The 20,171-nt window shown below is 39.9% G+C and overlaps 1 protein-coding gene across 6 annotated transcripts in view; it reads right to left on the reverse strand.

Annotated features, from left to right (window-relative positions):
• Positions 1-20,171, reverse strand: part of PTPRG (protein tyrosine phosphatase receptor type G) — a 735,254-nt gene that overhangs the window by 544,112 nt on the left and 170,971 nt on the right. For 3 of the 6 annotated variants that reach the window (XM_024244436.3, XM_024244435.3, XM_063722015.1), the window contains one exon: positions 6,428-6,532. The exons of 2 other annotated variants lie outside the window; for them this stretch is intronic. In XM_024244436.3, the coding sequence (XP_024100204.1) occupies positions 6,428-6,532 (105 nt within the window). Of the gene's footprint in view, positions 1-6,427; positions 6,533-7,364; positions 7,466-20,171 lie in introns of those variants that run through there. One more of the 6 variants, XM_054551962.2, reaches the window with a different exon arrangement.

Consider the following 20,171-nt stretch of genomic DNA (forward strand, 5'->3'; position numbering starts at 1 on the left):
GCTAAGCACCAAGGCAGAGGGAGCCTCTGAGCTGAGATGTGGAGGAAGACTCTCAAGGCTGATTCCTCCTCAGTGGTGTGGTTCCCTCCGATCAGAAGGTCTCTCTTAGGGCTGGACGCAGTGGTTCATGCCTGTAATCCCAGCACTTTGGGAGGCCAAGACAGGCAGATCACTTGAGGTCAGGAGTTGAAGACCAGCCTGGCTAACATGCCGAAACCCCAACTCTACTAAAAATAGAAAAATTAGTCAGGCGTGGTGGCACATGCCTGTAATCCCAGACACTCAGGAGGTGGAGGCAGGAGAATAGCTTGAACTCAGGAGGCAGAGGTTGCAGTGTGCTGAGATCAGGGCGACAGGCGGAGGTTGCAGTGAACTGAGATCTGGGCAACAGGGTGAGACTCCATCTCAAAAGAAAAAAAAAAAAAAGAAGAAAAAGGAGAAGGTCTCTATTAGGAAGAGAATGTCTCTAAGGAAATGATTCCCTTACGAGATTTTGGAGGAGGCTTTAGGAGAGAGGCAAATAACACAACAATATTAACATTAAACTTTGAGGTCCTACAGTGCCTTCCATTCTTCTAATGACAAAAACTGAATTCTGCAGGCACGTATATTTTGCTTTATCCTGTACAGACATTCTTAAAAATAGGCATGAAAATGTAATTTTAGGAATTTAATTATATCTTAAGTTCACCAGGGGAGCTTGTTATTTAAAGGGATCCGACAGTGAAACCTTTGCAAATCACCCACTAATTTATCTGAATTTCATGGCAGGACTCCCCTTAGTAAATTCGCAAGGACAGACTCTGGCTTGAGTTAATTTATCTGTCTATCCACTTGTCCACTTGAAAAGCATGCACCAAATCTGCACAAAACAAAACACGCTGGCACGCTGCAGGAGAAACAAGGAATTATAAGCAATAATCCTTGTCTTCAAGGATTCTACATTTAGCCGGGGAAATGAGACGCACGCCCAGACACACACATGCATGTTATAAAACAGGATGTTTATATGAACAGTGTAGTGAGGCGGCATATAATGAAGAGCCACATAGGTAATACCTACTCTACTCCAGGGTGGAGGCCAAAAATTACATACTACAGGTGCCAATATATATTACCTTTAATCCTCAAAGCCATCTCCATTTTACAGCGGTGGAAGTCGTCAAATCCCAGGACAGTTAGAGAGGACCATGGGCGGCCCCTGGCTATGGCAGGAATGCCTCTTAAAATAATCCTGCTTGACCTTCACTCAGCCCAATGCCAGAAATGTCTTACGGGGAATTTTGATCACTGCCTATTTCAATTCTGGATTTCTCTAACAATGAGAAATGGTCCCCTTGTACTGATTCTTAGAAGCTATTTCTACACAGGGGAAAATGAGATACCGATTATTAAAACTGTGAAAAATGAAACAGAATTAAGTTTAAAAAAAAAAAAAAAAGCAGAGGAAGGGAAGAAACTACCACCTGTTTTTCTCTAGTCTTTGAGGGGCAAGACAGAAAATAACTTTATATATAAAAATGCCTCTGGCCGGGTGTGGTGGCTCACGCTTGTAATCCCAGCACTTTGGGAGGCCAAGGCAGGCAGATCACCTGAGGTTAGGAGTTCAAGACCAGCCTGGCCAACATGGTGAAACCCCATCTCTACTAAAAATACACAAATTAGCTCGGAGTGTGGTGGTGCACACCTATAATCCCAGCTACTTGAGAGGCTGAGGCCTGAGAATTGCTTGAACTCAGGAAGCAGGGGTCGGCGGGGCTGCAGTGAGCTGAGATCGCAGTACTGCACTCCAGCCTGGGCGACAGAGCAAGATCCTATCTCAAAAAAAAAAAAAAACCCTCAACTTTCTACTTGAACTTACTCTAGATTTATGATTTATTTTTCATTTCTCTTTCCTGCATTGATGACCTGCCTAGCATGTGTTACTCTTTGTGCAATAATTATAGAAGCTGTGGGCAAACTCCAAAATTCATGAGCTACCATCACCTCAGGAAAGACAGAAATATACTTTAGTTGAGTAAAATTCATAGAAATTGTTTTATTATTTCCAATGAGATACTATTAAACTACTGATTTTTTCAGTACAATTCTATATGAAACATAACTCATTCCCATTTTTGCCTACTATGTTGGTACAAGGAAAAAGAAATCCAAAGATATAATGCAATCATCAAATTACATTGCTATTATTATGTCAACAATAACTTATATTTATGTTCCATTTCATACCTTCTATGATGTTTTCATGTCAAAATCAGACACTATGTCCCCCTTTTTTACTAGCAGATGAAATTAAGATCCAGAGAAACAACGCATCTTCCAATGACCACAAGAGAACTCTAATACATATCTCCAGGTTCCTCAATAAATAGTTCTCTATGCTAAAATTACAGGTATTCACAAAGGCATTGTTTGATAGGCCTATAAATGTAAAGTTTAACATTTCAAAAATAAATAAGGTGTCTGCATTTTCCAAGGTGATGCAGTGAAGTGGAAATAAAGTAGGCTAGTCTTAAAATGAGAAGTGAAAATTTATACCAGACTAACATCTGCTAAAAACCCAGGCTATATTACTATAAGCAGGAGTTGGCAAATATTTTCTCTCTTTTTTTTTTTTTTGAGACAGAGTCTTGCTCTGTCACCCAGGCTGGAATATACAGTGGCACAATTTCAGCTCACTGCAACCTCCACCTCCCAGGTTCAAACAATTCTCTTGCCTCAGCCTCCCGAGTAGCTGCGATTATAGGTGCCCACCACCACACCCAGCTAATTTTTGTATTTTTAGTAGAAATGGGGTTTCACCATGTTGGCAGGTCTCGAACTCCTAACCTCATGATCTGCCCGCCTCGGCCCCCCAAAGTGCTGGGATCACAGGTGTGAGCCACCACACCCGGCCAGCAAACTTTTTCTGTAAGAGGCCAGATATAGTAATATTCTAGGCTTTTCACCATTACTAGATATTTAATATTCAATATTACCAGATATTCAATATTACTGGAATAGTAACATTCTAGGTCTCTGTCACAACCACTCAGTTCTGCAACTGTAGCACAAAAGCAGCCATAGATAATATGCAATGTGATGGGTGTGCCTGTGTTCCGGTAGAATTTATTTTACAAAACACAGCTGCAGTTTGTAGTTTGCTGACCGCTGAACTTGAGGGTAGTCTGCTTAACCCTCATGCCCAAATCCCAAATAGGCACCCCTTGAGAATTATGGCTGACAGAATCTAACTTGTTCAGCTCTCAGAACTATCCAGTCATCACCCACTGTCAATCGCGACACTTGTGCATTCCAAAACCAACATTAATTGCAGCAAAAGTAATAGTAACAGTCTCAAAAATAAGCAAGAAGTAATATTAACTACTTACTTTATGCCAGAGACTATGTTAACGTTTTCTTTTTTTTTTTCTGAGACAGAGTCATGCTATGTCACCCAGGCTGGAGTGCAGTGGGCGCGATCTCGGCTCACTGCAAGCTCCGCCTCCCAGGTTCACGCCATTCTGCTGCCTCAGCCTCCCCAGCAGCTGGGACTACAGGCGCCCACCACCACGCCAGGCTAATTTCTTTTTGTATTTTTAGTAGAGACAGGATTTCACCGTGTTAGCCAGGATGGTCTCGATCTCCTGACCTTGCGATCCGCCCACCTTGGCCTCCCAAAGTGCTGGGATTACAGGCATGAGCCACTGCGCCCGGCCTATGTTAATGTTTTCACAAACATCATCTCACTGAATCCCCGTAACAATCCTATGTGGTAAGTGCTATTAATCATTCCCATGCCATAGTTTTCCAACATCATCAAGTTATTAACAAAACTTCGCTTTGAACTACGGTTTGTCTATATGACTTCAAAATTCATACTCTCACACACTGCACCCCTAAAGCACCCATGGCATTATCTTAGGAGGAAATAAGACAAATCAGAGAATTTGAGGCCCCAGATTAAAATCTAGACTATTAAAGCAATCTTTCAGGAACTGCCTGCTTCATTTTGCTAAATTTAGAAACATTTCCCTCATAAAAAATGAGCCTTTTTTTTTTGTCAGTCCCACTTTTCAAGCAGCATTTATATCCGGAGGACTATGCCTGCAGCTAATAGTCCCACATCTCATTTGCTGTGGTTTTAAGGTGCTGGTCTGATGTACCCAAAGTAACAGGCCCCAACTCTTACTTCTTCCTGGCCTTTTTTACACATTGGCCAAATGCTAAGGAATGTCTGTGATGAACTCCAAGCCTTCTTGACATGAGAACCAATACTGCACCACGTTAGCATGAGCCAACCATAGATACTGTCGAATTATCAGGAAGAACTGTTGCAAGCATAAGAACTTTATACCATCAGTTGATATCTGTCCCATTCTATTCTTCTTTTACTCTTATTTTTTCCATTATGCCTAACAAATGACTTCATTCAGTCTTCCAAACCAGTCCACATCCTTCCAAGCAATTCCTCAAATGACTCTCCTATCTGATTTCTAGGAAAAAAATCAACTGGAACAAGGGTTCACAAACTGTATAACCTGTGGACCCTATCCAACCAGCCACCTGTTTTTGCACAGCCTGCAAAGCAAGAATGGTTTGTATATTTTTTAATGAATGAAAAAAAATCAAAAGAAGAATATTTCCTGACACATGAAAATTATAAAATTCAAATTCCAGTAAATTTGATAAGTAAATTTTTATCAGAGCACAGCCAGTCTGTCCAGAATTGTCAGTGGGTACTTTTAAGCTACAATGGCAGAGTTGGGCAGTTGCAACAAAGACGATATGGCTTTTGATGTTTGTTACCTGGATCTTTTCAGAAAAAGTGTGCCAACTCTTGAATTTGAACTATTAGCCCTTCTACTACTGGAGGCAATACCCAAATTCAGACACAATGCATTCCAGAAATACAAAATGGAGACTTCTGAAGTCTACCAAAGTTAAAGACATCAACAATCACTCCATCACAAAGATGGCACCACTTATGGTCATTCTTAACTACATAATGGGAAAAGTTTAAGGGTTTTCATCTCTTCACTGCCATTTGCAATTGGACATGCTAATGGGATATAACTTCCAATTTCCTGACTAACAGCATTATTATTCTAAATTAATGAACTGTAAATAGCAAGCCACTTTGTGCTTCCTCCTGACTGATGTCAGAGGCACAGAGTACAAAATGATAAATTTTCTTTGGGTTTCTTGGCAAGATGCTATATATATATGTAATTTTGGCTTTCATCTGCCAATTTCCTTCATTTATCAGAAATGGTGACAAAAAGCCTCTAATTAGATAATTCTAATCACAAGGTACTGGGTGTGATGGAAGACTTCAGAATCACTATCTGTTCACTGCAAAACAAAACAGATAGGATATTCTCCCTGCAGGGGCAGCAGATTTATCAATAGACAAAAGGATGCAAAAAGCCAATAGATAAGGCATAATTAAAGATCAGACCTATAAATTTTACACTGACACAAATTTAACAGGATTTGCTGGGAGAAATTCAGGATTTAAACCCGAGCACCATTATGAAAAGAATACTTTCAGTTCTATATGCAACAACACTGCATAATACATAGATTTATTATTAAGACTAATACTCCATGCCTCCAAGCTCTTTCATAGAAGGAGTTTGAATTATTCAGTGCCAAAGTAATTTCCAAAGTGGTCTATCTTACTCAAGCATTCCTTAATTAGCTTTAATACATTTTCCATATATTTTTGAGCATCAAAAATCTCTTCTAGAAATAACAATCCACCTCTCATATTTTGGGAGTTGTGGGAAGCCTAATCCAGAAAAGTCTATCCCTAGTTTTAGGTCTTCATTTTTGTCCCCTTAAAATGTGAGAAAATTATTTGCAATGTAACATTCAACATAGTTAGAACAATGCTCTCTCCCTTCATTAGCTCAAAGGGTAAAAGTAAAAATAAAAATGAAAAGGACTGCAGATTACCATCGAGTAGACAGCTAAAATATATTCAAAGAACAAGATGTGATTTAAAAATAAAGTTGCATTTCTTGGCTTAGAGCCTAATAGAGCATTCTGATATCTGATGTCTGTAATGTTTAGCAGACATTTAGCAGCTCAAGACTAGCCATATATTTTCTGCTGTCTGAAATCACAGCCCCTGAAAAAACAGAAAAGACAAGACTACGTCTTTCAGAAAATTACAAGTTTGGTACAATAACTCATTAACAGTAAAGTTCAGAAATAAATGCAAATTGAGGGGAAAACAGGTTGAGGAAACAGGTGGTAGAGATAAATTAAGATACTTATAACCTCCAGGAAAAACAGGCTCGAATATTTCAACTTTCGGTGAACTACGAAAGATTTGAGCAAACAGAACTCAGGCATAAAAGTGATTCAAAGTGTGCTTTCAAGTGAGTTGAATGGGATGTTAACTGGCCTGTGTGATCTCCACTAGAACAACTGGACTTACCAGAGTAGGCCCAGTACGGGTCGCCTGAAGCCTTGCGCCTGCGGATCTGCACTGTGCTGCCGTGTCTATTCTCGTGCAGGGCCCCAACGTAGCCTTCTGTCAACGCTGGAAAAGAGGGAGACCCACAATGAGACAAAGGCAGCACCCCACTGGATACAGGAAGGGTGTCAAATGAACACCATTGGGTGACTTCGTAGAATCATAGTCCTTGAGGCTGACTGACTAGAACCAACTTATTTTACCAAAAAAAAAAAACAAAACTATAGGAAAGTCCAGACAAATTATTATTATTAATATTAGGAATCGTTGACAAGGAAACTTTACTTTGCGCCAAGAAGTGCAGTACACTAAGCACTTCATATACATTATCTTATTTGATCTGCAAAACACCACCAAGCAGTACAAACAGTGATCCCAATAATGGGGCCCTTTTATGGATAAGCAAACTGAAGCTTCAACAACAGAAAGAACTTTAACTTGACCAAGGTAATACATACAACTAACTGGTAGACTTCAGTTCCAACTGCATGTATAAGTTTATGACCTGTGTGTAAAGACCCTCGGGCCCCATTTGATCTTTACAGAGCCAGGGTCATTCTATCTCTTTTACAGATGGAGGAACTAAGGAGCACAAAGTAACTGGCCCCAGGTCACACAGTAGGTATGCAGTAGATGAGAAAACCAGACTTAAGCATCCCTGTATCAAAGCCAGCCACCCAAACACAGGACAATCTGAAACCTAGGAGACTCCTTGTGATTAGTACCAGTCTTCCACATCCTTTGGGCCACTAACAGTCACCTGTGGTGCCAGAAGATATGAAACAAGAAAGCTTCCAAGGCCCACAACACCCAGAAAAGAAACACTGATTAGTGATGTATATTTGAAATCTGAAAATCATTTCCATCCACCAAGCAACAGCAAAAATACTACTCTCACCCATTATGGAGAGCTTCCATCTGCTTCCTATAGTGTTCAAAGCCCTCTCTTCCCAGCTACCTCATGGATGCAGATTTCTTTTGTTGTGAGCCCACACCTGAAAACACTGATGTGTAAGAAGACAAATGTCACAGGTGCCTCAAAATCCAAAACAAAATGGAATTATACGCAAACAATATACCCCAGCTGACTATGATAACATTTAAATGCACCTAAACAAAAGCAAGCGTGCTTTCAAAGAGAAAAAAAAATTTTTAAGAAAGTTTTGGGAAGCTGTATATTCAATTGCGGACAAAGATGGGACCAGGAAAACACAACACATTCTGTATTCCAAATTAGCCAATGGACTAATATCACAAGATACCATTAGCCTTTTTGACAATGTGACAGTCATGAAGAAAAATTAAGAAACGTGTAGAGTACTTTATGCTTGCACTTCAATTAAAAAGACTAGCATTAAAAGATGTAATGCTTGAACAAAAGTATTCCACAGAGATGAGCCCTTTAGAGGGAAACAAGAATCCTATAAATTCTCAACACACGCCTAAAAAGTAAACCTGGTGTCATTTACGTCTGCTCATTGGTCCTCAAAGAAAATTCATGTCAAAATCTAAGCTTCCACTCATTTTTCAAGTACAAGGAAGGTTTAGGTGTCTTCCATCCAAACCATTCTACAAATAATTATTCCCCATTAATACTTCCTCTTTCCATCAAAACAGTGAGTAAAACACTGTCTTGACTATGTTAGTAATAAATGTGGCTTCCATTAGGGTATGTGGTTGAGCCTCAATTTCCTTGACTGTAAAATGGACCTAAAAATAGCAGCCTTCTAAGACTGTTAAAAAGATAACGCAAGTTATGGTGAGCAGAGCACCTAACTCAGCATTGGGCATATACTGCTTTCAGTTTTGTTTTTTTTTTTTGAAACAGCGTCTTGCTCTGTCAAACAGGCTGGAGTGCAGTAGCAAGATCATGGTTCACTGCAACCTTAACCCCTGGGTTCAAGCAATCCTCCCAACTTAGCCTCTTGAGTAGCTGGGAACATCGGCGCAGGCCACCATGCTCAGCTGATTTTTTATTTTTGTAGCTGATCTTAAACTCCTGGGCTCATGCAATCTTCTCACCTGGTCCTCCCAAAGTGTTGGGATGGCAGGCATGAGCCACTGCACCCAGCCCTAGTGCTTTTTAGTGTCCGACAACATAAAGGAAATTTGCTGTAGAGGATCTGTTTTGTAATAATCATATCCCCGCTCCAGCTAGCTGTGTGTCACGCATTGGACAGCTAACCCGTCACCACCAATGTTAGCTCTAGGGGTGAGCCTTGTTTGGTTCAAGCCAGTCAATCACTTTCAACCATTCTCGTGGCCCCAGTGATGCATTCAGGTATGGGCACACTGGCCAATCAGAGATTCTTCTTTCTTCCTGAAGGTATTAGACAAGGTGGAAGCCTCGGAGGGGTGGTTGAGGACCAAGTAAGGGATTAACAGAGGACCTTAAAAATAGAACCAAGGCAGGGGGACCAAAAAATCAATTCTGTTGACAAAATGTAACCCCTGCCAGCCTGGGTAACAAGGCGAAACCCTATCTCTACAAAAAATAAAAAAATTAGCGCGTGTGCCATCCTGGCTAACACGGTGAAACCCTGTCTCTACTAAAAATACAAAAACAAAATTAGCCGGGCGTGGTGCCGGCGCCTGTAGTCCCGGCTACTCGGGAGACTGAGGCAGGAGAATGGCGTGAACCCGGGAGACGGAGCTTGCAGTGAGCCGAGATGGCGCCACCACACTCCAGCCTGGGAGACACAGTAAGATTCTGTCTCAAAAAAAGAAAAAAAAAAAAAAAAATTAGAGTGTGTGGTGGCACACGTCTGTAGTCCCAGCTACTTGGCTGGCTGAGGTGGGACGATAGCGTGAGCCAGGGAGGCTCCAGTGAGCCGTGATTGTGCCACTCCACTCCAGCCTGGGCAACAGAGTGAGACCCTGTCTCAAAAAAAAGGAAAGAAAGTTAAATAAAATAAATAAAATATTTAAACCTTGGACAAAGCTGATTTGAAGCTAGCCCTCTCTGAGGGTCTATTTTTACTGGGACCAGTTTTACCTGCTAAAGCACATTTTGCTGTCTTTTGTACCAAAGAAGATCCTCAAATGACACCCATCGTGTGCTTTAAACCATTACTTGAAATCCTGGTCATGAATTTCTCCACCCATAAAAGGCCATTGTTGTACTAGAGCTCTCTTAACCCTGGGCTACTTTAAAACAAACCAACCAACCCTATGCCTTCGACTTCACCCCAGACAAAACATATACATCACAGTGTGGTATAAGGAATTGGACTTGAGCAACAGGACTGCCTGTCTAAAGGTAATTCACTTAAGGCAGAAGTAAAAGGTACGGTTCTGCTACATACGACAAGAGGTAACCGAAGGGACAGGGCCATCCCAAGAAGGTAGGTTAATCTTATCTTCCTCACACTACCCAAAGTATTGAGGTACAGTGTGGGTTTTCCACAGCAAGATCAGAATGGGCAGGAAAACTGGCTTCTAAAGGACATGCTGCATGGCGTACGATGGGCTCTAAGCTCCGTGGAAATAGGGCACAGGCATATTCCTGAACTACTACTGTCAACCTACCACTCACAATGGAAATCAGTGCATGGTATGTGTTCATCAACAGTGAGGGAATGGCAGCCAGGTGCGAGGCTCACGTCTGTAATCCCAGCACTTTGGGAGGCCAAGGTGGGGAGATCATGAGGTCAAGAGATCGAGACCATCCTGGCCAACATGGTAAAACCTCGTCTCTACTAAAAATACAAAAATTAGCCGGGCATGGTGGTGCACCTGTAGTCCCAGCTACTCGGGAGGCTGAGGCAGGAGAATCGCTTGAACCCAGGAGGCAGAGCTTGCAGTGAGCCGAGATCGCGCCACTGCACTCCAGCCTGGCGACAGAGCAAGACTCCATCTCAAAAAAAAAAAAAAGAGTGAGGGAATGAATGAACACACGAAAGATCAAAAAGCTGATGGTTTCTGAGTTCTAGAGGGTAGTGATAGTAAGAAAATGTGTGTATCTATGCATGTTATGTGCCTGTTTACATAAGCCACAGGCAAAAACACCACCCAGAACCTCACTGACTCTCTAGCCACACTGCCCACCTATCAGAAACAGCAAGCACTTAATACATGAAGCAAAAAGAAAATGGCCCTGAGTGACCAACAAGCAATTCTTTAGGGAGGCAATTGTTCAGAAATGAACAGGGTAGGACTTTTAACCTTGGCACCATATTTTATTTTTTAACTAAACTACTCACTAAAGGTGACTATATTTAGTTTTCCCTTTTATTCCATCTCTGTCAATAATGTGTGACCTCTCCCCCTCCCCTATCTGTAAGGACATAATCAAGTAATGTGCCAAATGATAAAATTTCAGTCAATGAAAAACTGCATATATAATGCTGGTCCCATGAGATTATAATAAGGTATTTTTTACTGTACCTTTTATGTGTTCGGATATGTTTAGATACACAGATACTTACCATTGTGCTACAATTACCTACAGTATCCAGGACAGTAACATGTTGTACAGGTTTGTAGCCTAGCAGCATTAGGCTACACCATATGGTCTAGGTGTGTAGTGGGCTGGCTATTCCATCTAAGTTTGTTAAGTACACTCTATGATGTTCGCACAACAAAAGCATCTGAGGACTAATTATCATTATTACTGGCACTCACATAATTTAAAATAAGAAAACATTTTAAATCCTCTCCTCAAATGCATTTTAGTTGACAATGCTGTGATTTTTTTAAAAAACCAACTTTTAAAACTATTATTTGAACAGCAGTCAAAAAGTATATATAGAGTATATTAAGCAACTTAATATTTTATTGGCAAGGAGCAGTGATTTGCAAATAGAAACAGTCTGTGGTTCCCAAGTAAAGATACAGAGTCAGCACACCAAAATTCAATCAATTTTAATACTCTTTGTACTCTTCTAAGCTCAAACAGACAACCCAAAGGCGGTGTGGCAATGATATGGTATGGCTATGAATCATGCTATTGATTTTCAATATCTTCTGTGCAGAAAATTAAATTATGCAAATGAATGCCTTTACGGATCCTCACCTTAATGTGAAATTGCATACTTGCTTATGTCAGCAACTTAATTACACAATTAAAATGGAGCATGCTTATGAAAATATGTAGTTTCACTCTTCAGAATAGACAATAAGTGTAAATCTGCCTATGGTTATCATGTGAATAACAAGAGGGAAGACATGGTGTTATGCAAACATATATTCTACCAAGTGCTACAGCACCAAGCCCACTATGGTTTATGGAGGGGAAGTCGTTTTTCAGTGAAAAGCTTAGGAGGACTTTTAGTCATGTTATAGCACAGAGAGAAATTGGAATATCAGTTATGTAAGACACAGGGAAGCCCAGCAGTATATGCTGTACATTGCTGCATTCTCCTCCTCAAAGAGGTCATCTCTAATGACATTTTAACCAACACACACACACACACACACACACACACACACACACACACAGAGACACCCACGGCCTGACAAACCTGAGCATCAGGAATATCAAATTTAAGCAGTCTGAATAGTCTAATAATGAAATGGGTTTAGAAAGGAGGAATACAGTGACTCCCATCATACAGGAAAATTTGAGTCTCACAATTTTGACAAGATAAGAGTGGATATTTCAAAACCAATAGCATTAACTAACCAATGATGCTTACGTCTCACTCAGCAGGAGGAATCTTAAGTTGGTTGCTAGGCAGAGAGCTAAATGAGTGACAGGTATTTTCATCAGGGAGTTTCCATAAACTCTATCTCTTCTCAGAACTTCTACTGAGCCTACCTCATTTCCAGCCTGAAGCAAAAAAAGATAAAAATATTTCCAGACCCAAAGGCCCAATTTCTTCCTACAAAAATATCCTAAGAGTCACCTACTACTGAAGATATCAACGCAACTGTTTCCTATGTGCCTTATTTAATTTCCCAGAGCCACCGGACATAGTTTATAAGAATAAATGTTTTTATTCCAGAATAAAAAAGCAGATGTGTATCCCATCTGCCTTAACTGTGTCTTTGGGAGGATTCTGTGTAATCCTTACTCTCAGTGTTTCACAGAAATATTGACTTGCGGGGAAAAAAGACTTGCAAGCTGTGTTAACTCTTCTGTGTTAATTTGCAGGCTAAACACTTTTCATACAGAGAGCCCGGCTCCTCTGAATACCACATGAAACAGCATTCTTGACATAGATGTTTTTTCTCAAGTTTTACTCTCAGAGAGATTAAAGGGTCACTGAGTCTATATTGAATATGAATAAATGTTGTTACATAATATATCCATAGGGAATATTTTTCCTACAAGATTACAAATGCATGATTGAAATTAGAGTACAATGAATGTCTTACTGTTTTTGACAAAGGTGGTCCATTTACATATAGATTTGTGTATATGAATGTGAATGAAAGTCTGAGGTGTCCACCAAGAAAAGAAGATACATGGCCACAAAGGATTCCAAAATAACCCCGGCATTCGTCCACAACGCAGGTTCATCTGACTGTATTGAACCAGCCATGTGGACTTGACCTCTGCTATGTCATTATCTCCTACAGGGAAAAGTGATTATATGACAAAGGTTATGCAAAGGTGAAAGCAGAGTAAGTCTGTGATGAGAACATCCCCAAGTTCCATCTACAATATGGCTGCACATCCTGTGATCAAAGCAAACCAGTGTAGTAACACATAAGGGTATTTCTCATTAACTGTATGTCCAATTCTAGGTCATTCCAAAGGACTTAGAAGCCTGGGAGAATAGGTCAGCTTCCATCTAAAATTGAAAGCATCAAAACAAAGAAATTCTGGTTCTCCAGTGCCAAAATGAAAACTACCTAGGGTGATGGGTGGGTGGTTCTCATATACGGAGTCCTAGTTCTTCTCCCAGATATACTGCCAAAACATAAGCCCACTAAAAACAAGCAACAGGCACTCACATTTTCAAATCTAGAACGAAGATATCCAGATTGGCAGACAAGCAGTTAAGTAGGTTGTTTGTATCTATTTTAACGGCACATATAACAAACAAATTAAAGATCCCTCAAGGATGGTGAAATCTCCATCGAGCACAATTTTCTCTAAATTTTAAAGAGCATTTAAGAACTTTAAATCCCACACAATAGTCTGAAATGAATAAATCCTTTTTTATGCCTACAATGGGCAAAAGTATCAAATTACAGTTAAAAGTAATTAAATATTCTGATCAACCTCTCATTTCCTTTGTGCCTGTATTTCAATCAGTTGTAGTAAAATGTGCTCGGTGAGTGTCCCAAAAAGTAGAATCAAAAAGTGTGTTCCTTTGTAACCACTGCATTATAAATGGTCCTTCTAGTTGTTTGTGATACTGAGCTAACCTCAAATACAATAGATTACATTACAGTAGATTACCTATTTTATCATATTCAAATATACTTATTGTTTCAACTATAAAAAGTTTTTTTCATCACCTTACAGGAATAGAGACCTAATATAGAGCCATGATGTTTTTTAAGTAAAATAAAGTACTAAAACTCAGAGGCAATTCAAGGGAAAGAGGAATCACACAGCAATGTCGTATCCTAGAGGGAAAAAGAAACAGAAAAAAAAGCATTGTAAAAATGAGCTAAGCCAGGGAGAGAACAAAATACTGAAGTCCTCTATTATTTTACTCTTAAATAATGTCAGTTACAAAGGGCAGAATCTATTAAAAAAAAATAAATAAGGGCTAAAAGGGACAAAACATTGGAGTCATTCCTCTGCCATTAACTCTCAGTTTTAAAACTTCAGAAATTAAAAAATACACACCTTCCAACAGATCTCAGAAAAGATACACTTATAAAACTGATTTACAATGGACCTCATTATACATTTGTGATGAAAATCTGAAAAATACCATGGTTCTCTCTTTCTCAGAGGCACCTTCCTAAAAAAATTTGGGTTCACGGCATCAAATATCAAACAGAAATAAAACGACTACTCTTTCAGGCCATTTTACTACTGTTTGATTCTCAAGGAATCAAATCTCCTGATTCTATAATATTACCAGGAAAATGAAGATTAGTGACGGGCAGTGTTGGCATAATATCAAATGCCACAGACCTGTACTTTCCATTTTACAATTGTGGCATCTCTTTAAATCTTTATGGCCAACAGAAATGGCAAACAGCAGAGAGATTGCATGCTGGTGGCCACCATGCTGAACACGGCCACCCATCTGAACTTTTGTTTCACCCACTGTACATGTATGCATGGGTGTATGTGTATTGCATTAGTTGCCAGTGTGGAAAACCCCAGGAGAGAACACCAATATCTGTATTTTTGTTTTTTTTAAATGCGAGAGCTGGGTCACGTTCCCAAATGGCAACAATATGCTACGTGAATAGCAAGTTAACTCTTTAGAGAAGAGTCATGAATATCCAGCTAGCTGCCTTCTCCACCCAGTCCCACTTGTTCATTTGTATTTCTTAGAGAGTCCCTGTGGCCATCTGTGTTTGCACCCATGGCCTGGCCCAATAATAAGTTATTTACTAAGCCAAGTCAATTATTGCCTATGAGGAAGCCATCATTAAAATTACCATCAATACACAGGCTCATGTAATTCTTCCAATAGTCCTGTAGCTTAGGTACAATTATTCAGAAAAGGTATGTTACTTACACAAGAACACATAGGTCTGAACCAGATGTTACTCTCAATCCTCTATAACTGACACTATAGTACAACTATACTTCACAAAATTGAATTTTAGGCATCATAAAAATATCTGTGAGTTGATATGAATAGCTACTCCACTTGCTCAAAGGTAAACAAACATCACAAGTGAAAAATTTCTACATGAGCCTCATAAAACTAAAAATGTAACAATTCCAAAAGACAGAAGTTGTCTAGGTTAGTCTTTCCACCACTATTGGCAATTGTCTAAGATAAAATCATGTTCCCAATATTATTCACAGTAAAATGTAGAGTGATTTTTCTAACTTCCAATTACAACTACACAAACTTTGGTTACTGTCTATAAATAAGAAAGTCATTTCCAAGCCAAGCAGAAATATGTATCAAATTGATCACAACCAGGAACAGATTTCTTTGTTCTTTCTCCACTCCCACTGCTTCACTCGACTAGCCTTACAAAAAATTTTTTTTTCAAATAGGCCAAGTCCCATCACTTTGGAAGGTCAACCAGGGAGGAGAGCTTGAGCCCAGGAGTTTGTGACCAGTCTAGGCAACAAAGCAAGACCCCATCTCTACAAAAAAAAAAAAAAAAAAAGCAACAAAGCAAGACCCCATCTCTACAAAAATAAAAATAAAAAGTAGCCAGGCAAGGTGGTTCCAGCTATTCAGGAGGCTGAGACGGGAGGATCACTTGTGCCCAGGAGTCTGAGGTTGCCATGAGCCGTGATGGCACCACTGCAGCCCAGCCTGGGCAACAGGGCAACACCTTGTCTCAAAAATAAAATAAAAACGAAAAAGTAAGCATTAAGTTACAACTTGAGTTAAGGAAGCAAATAAGACAGTGACATGTTGATTAATAAATTATCTTGATTCATGTTATCTTTCATTTAAAATGTGTAATTGTGACTGCCTAACACATTTTTATCCATGAGAAATAAGCTTCATAACATAGGCCTTTTATATAGTTGAGTCATTTTTACGTACACATTCCGTGTGGAATATTGAATGAAATAGGTATTTTTTTTTATAGAAATGGACAAAGAAGCCCTATGTAAATGTGGTTGGGTACCCATTTTAAAACCTCAGCATGGGCCGGGCGCGGTGGCTCACGCCTATAATCCCAGCACTTTGGGAGGCCGAGGTGGGTGGATCACGAGGTCAGGAGATCGAGACCACGGTGAAACCCCATCTCTACCAAAAATACAAAAAAAATTAGCGGGGCACGGTGGCGGGCGCCTGTAGTCCCAGCTACTCGGGAGGCTGAGGCAGGAGAATGGCATGAACCCGGGAGGTGGAGCTTGCAGCAAGCCGAGATCACGCCACTGCACTCCAGCCTGGGCAACAGAGCAAGACTCCGTCTTAAAAAAAAAAAAAAAAAACCTCAGCATATCCACAACCTCCAGCAAAATGTGCCAGGAGCAAGCAGCTGATTAATAATTCCAGAACTTAGAAATGAGTAAGCTTCACAATAACAAAAATATCTACCAAGATAATCCCCAAACACGGTAGACGGTAGAAAACACCCTGAATGCACAAGCCCTAGGGCCTGCGTCTGGGGATCCAATACAGGGGACACTCCAACCATGACACCCCTTTGCTTAAAACACCGTATCATGAAGGGGGTGGACCTGATTCCAAAACTTTCCCCCGAGTAACCCCAAAGACCTCTGACTTCCAGAGCCAGGTTGAAGAAACCACTTGAACCCTGGCCGGTCAGCCACTCGATAGCCCATGGCCATCTATTCCCCAAGCTTTGTGCTTCTGGTCAGCAAACTATCTACTTCACCTCCAATACTCACCATCTGCTTAAGTAGCTCCTAACTCTTGCTTATCAAAAAGACAATTTCTAGGGAGTTTGGTAAGATTTAGGCAAGTTTTCATGGTCTCTCCATGACAGGATGCTGCCATGGCATTCAACAGTGTATACTCTACGCCGTTCCTGCCCTCTTGGAGCTTCCGGTTCACGAGAAAGGCAATCAATAAACACATAAAGCAAAAGTTGTATAATGGTTGAACAACACAAAAATGAAGTGAAACACACATGATACAGCCACAGAGAATACAAGCGGGGAAAGAATGTACGTAGAGAGAGAGAGGAGGCAGGGAAAGAAACATCATTTTAGTTGAGGGCATTGACAAGGAGAGATGATAGGGTTCAAAGACAGGGGAACAGCACATAGAAGGATGTTGAGGCTGGAAACAGGGTGGCATGAGGAGGCCTCCCTGCTAAATCTTGATGAGCTGGTGTTGGGGAGAAGTGGGAGGCTGAAGATGCACCAAGTCAGGATCCTTCAGGACCTTAAAGGAACTTAAGAAGGCAATGAAGGACCAACGTGGCAGTCAATATGGTCTGATATATGCTTTCCTTTAAAGCAGCATTATTAAGATATAATGGTTTTTAGTATAATTACAGACTTGCATAAACCATTACTGTAATCTAATTTTAGAACGTTTTTACCAATATATGCTTTGTAAAAATAACTCTGCTGGGCAGGGAACAGATTGGAGGGAGGCAGGCAAGAGCAGAAAGCAGTGGCTCCTCACCCCGATCCCCAGGGTGAGTCAAGACGAATCATCATTAAGTGTGTACTTCCACCTGTGCACAGGGGACTGGGGTGGGAGTGCTCCTGGAAAAAAAAGTTTGGAAAGCAAAACAAATATTCAACTCATCTATTTATATTTACTTGGCCAAATGCCTAATGAACGTGTTTTTAGATTTCTTTTGATATTATTTTTACAAACTTCACTTTTGCCCTTCTTCATCTGAATTAGGATTGTTCACAAAATGAACTGCTTAGACAGATCAATGGGAAAAAAAAAGATAACAGTTAATGAGAATCAAGCCAAATACAAGTATTCACAGAGAAAATAAGGAAAAGAAAGAATACACATTATTACTAAATTTTCCCTTAGCTATATAGTACATAAAACTACACCCTTGATATCATACAAGAAAAAAAACTTCTTGCCTGTATGATACTTGTAGAGGTACAGAAGGCTCTACTATGGATTTCAGAGGAACCTTACGTTAGTGATGATTAAAAAATTTAAAAAAAAAAAAAAAGGCCGGGCGCGCTGGCTCATGCCTGTAATCCTAGCACTTTGGGAGGCCGAGGCAGGCGGACTGCCTGAGCTCAGTAGTTTGAGACCAGCCTGGGTAACACGGTGAAACCCCATCTCTACTAAAATACAAAAAATTAGCCAGGCGTGGTGGCATGCACCTGTAGTCCCAGCTACTCAGGAATCTGAGGCAAGAGAATCACTTGAACCCAGGAGGCGGAGGTTGCAGTGACCTGAGATTGCACCACTGCGCTTCAGCCTGGGCAACAGAGCGAGACTCCGTCTCATTAAAAAAAAAAAATCATTGTTTTAACATGAATGTGAGCACGGCCTCAACCTCAACTCTGCCTCCCAAAACAATTCTAAAAAGAACTTTTCCATAAGTCGGTGTGAGCACATCTAAGTAAAGCCTAATTAATAAATTAAATCTATGGTAAGTTGTCTCTGCACAATGAGAAAGACTCTGTCTTTAGCACCTGTTCAGGATGGCTCTATAATCATGCATGTGTATTCAGGGACAAATATGCTTTGGGTAGAAAAATACCAAATATACTGCTCTCTTCCTCACTCCAAGTCTGTAGGAACATTTCTTCCCCCTCAAACACAGGCCTCTCATCTGCTTTGTTTGATTCAATCAATGTAGGCCTGTCCCTGGCATTTCAAAGAAAAAAAAAAAAAAAAACTCAAGGAATTGGGGTTAGTATTGCCCAGGCAACCACTTTAATGTTGCTAGTCAGAATATCCCAGGGCTACAGGTTCATTTTTGTTATCTCCATTTTTATTAGGTGTTAGATTTGCTTCCTTTCCAGCAAGAATGAGGCTGGCTTTGTTCCCTTCAATTGCAGAAAGAAATCATCAGAAGAAATATCTTGCATTTTGCTTTGCTTGAAGAGGAGTTATTAACTTGAAATAACACAATACGAGTCTCAAGGAAAATAATTTAAAAGGGCTATTACAATCTTAAATAGAGTGATTTAATTTAAAAAATTCTAACCACATAAAAATTTTCGCTAGAGAACATCAAGATGGCTAAAGCACTTATCTCTAGGTCTGTTTAAATAGCTCTAAAAGCAATTTCTTAAATTAATTATATGGGGAAAAATGTTTTGCCTTTTTGGGAAGAAGAGCTATTTAACCAAAGTCCTTTCCTGATGAAGAAACTGCAGCTAATAAAAAAGTGGGGTTTGTTTCCTTTCTCTTTTTTGGCTATGCTTTTTTGAAAACCTCTGACCAATCATGCTATAAGATCCATCTGAAGAGTCAGAAGGAAAAGCAGTTTCATGACTTTGGAAAGCTCACATTCAAAATTGAAAGTTTCAGTTCAGTATTTTTCCCCCCCTCTCAATATCTATTTGTATACAAGCAGCTTGGTGAAATCAATTTCAAGGAGACTTTTCAACTCTGAATTTAAATCCTTTTATGACTCTACAATACAGTCAATCAAACTTGGGATAGGAAGGAGAATAAAAAGACAGTTTCCTTTTTTATTTTTAATAAATACACTGAAGTTGAAGAGGAATTTTGTATCTTTGGGGGCTTCCCTATCAGGCAAAATTGAATGAAACGAACTGTTCCTTCGATTTATAGACAGCAAACAAGAAAGACATCGCACATGCAGTAAAATACTCTGGAAGAAATTGGGACAACCGGGTACCAAAGCCAAAGAACTGCAGATCACAGAACTCCTGGGTGAATTCTGAAAAACAAACACTCCTTTAAATATTACTTACAAAGGTTTATTAAACGGATTTGCTCTTAAATATCACCTCTGCATAATCAGTAAGTGAGTATTAAGTGAAAAGGTGAGAGAAATAGACGGTATTAGGAGCAAGTGGAAACCTCCAGTTTTTCTTGCATGCCTGTCCATTCTTATTCTGGTTAATCTATTCTTTGATATTTAACATAATGGAACCAAACAGTAGAAGAGAAAGAAGTCTGCAGATTTTAGGTATTTCAGAAATCATACATGATATCTGAGGTTTATTCAAGAACCAGTGTTTCAGAAAAAGCGAGAAAGAGAAAAAGCACTTTGT

Source organism: Pongo abelii, chromosome 2, assembly GCF_028885655.2.
Source record: "Pongo abelii isolate AG06213 chromosome 2, NHGRI_mPonAbe1-v2.0_pri, whole genome shotgun sequence".
NCBI lineage: Eukaryota > Metazoa > Chordata > Mammalia > Primates > Hominidae > Pongo > Pongo abelii.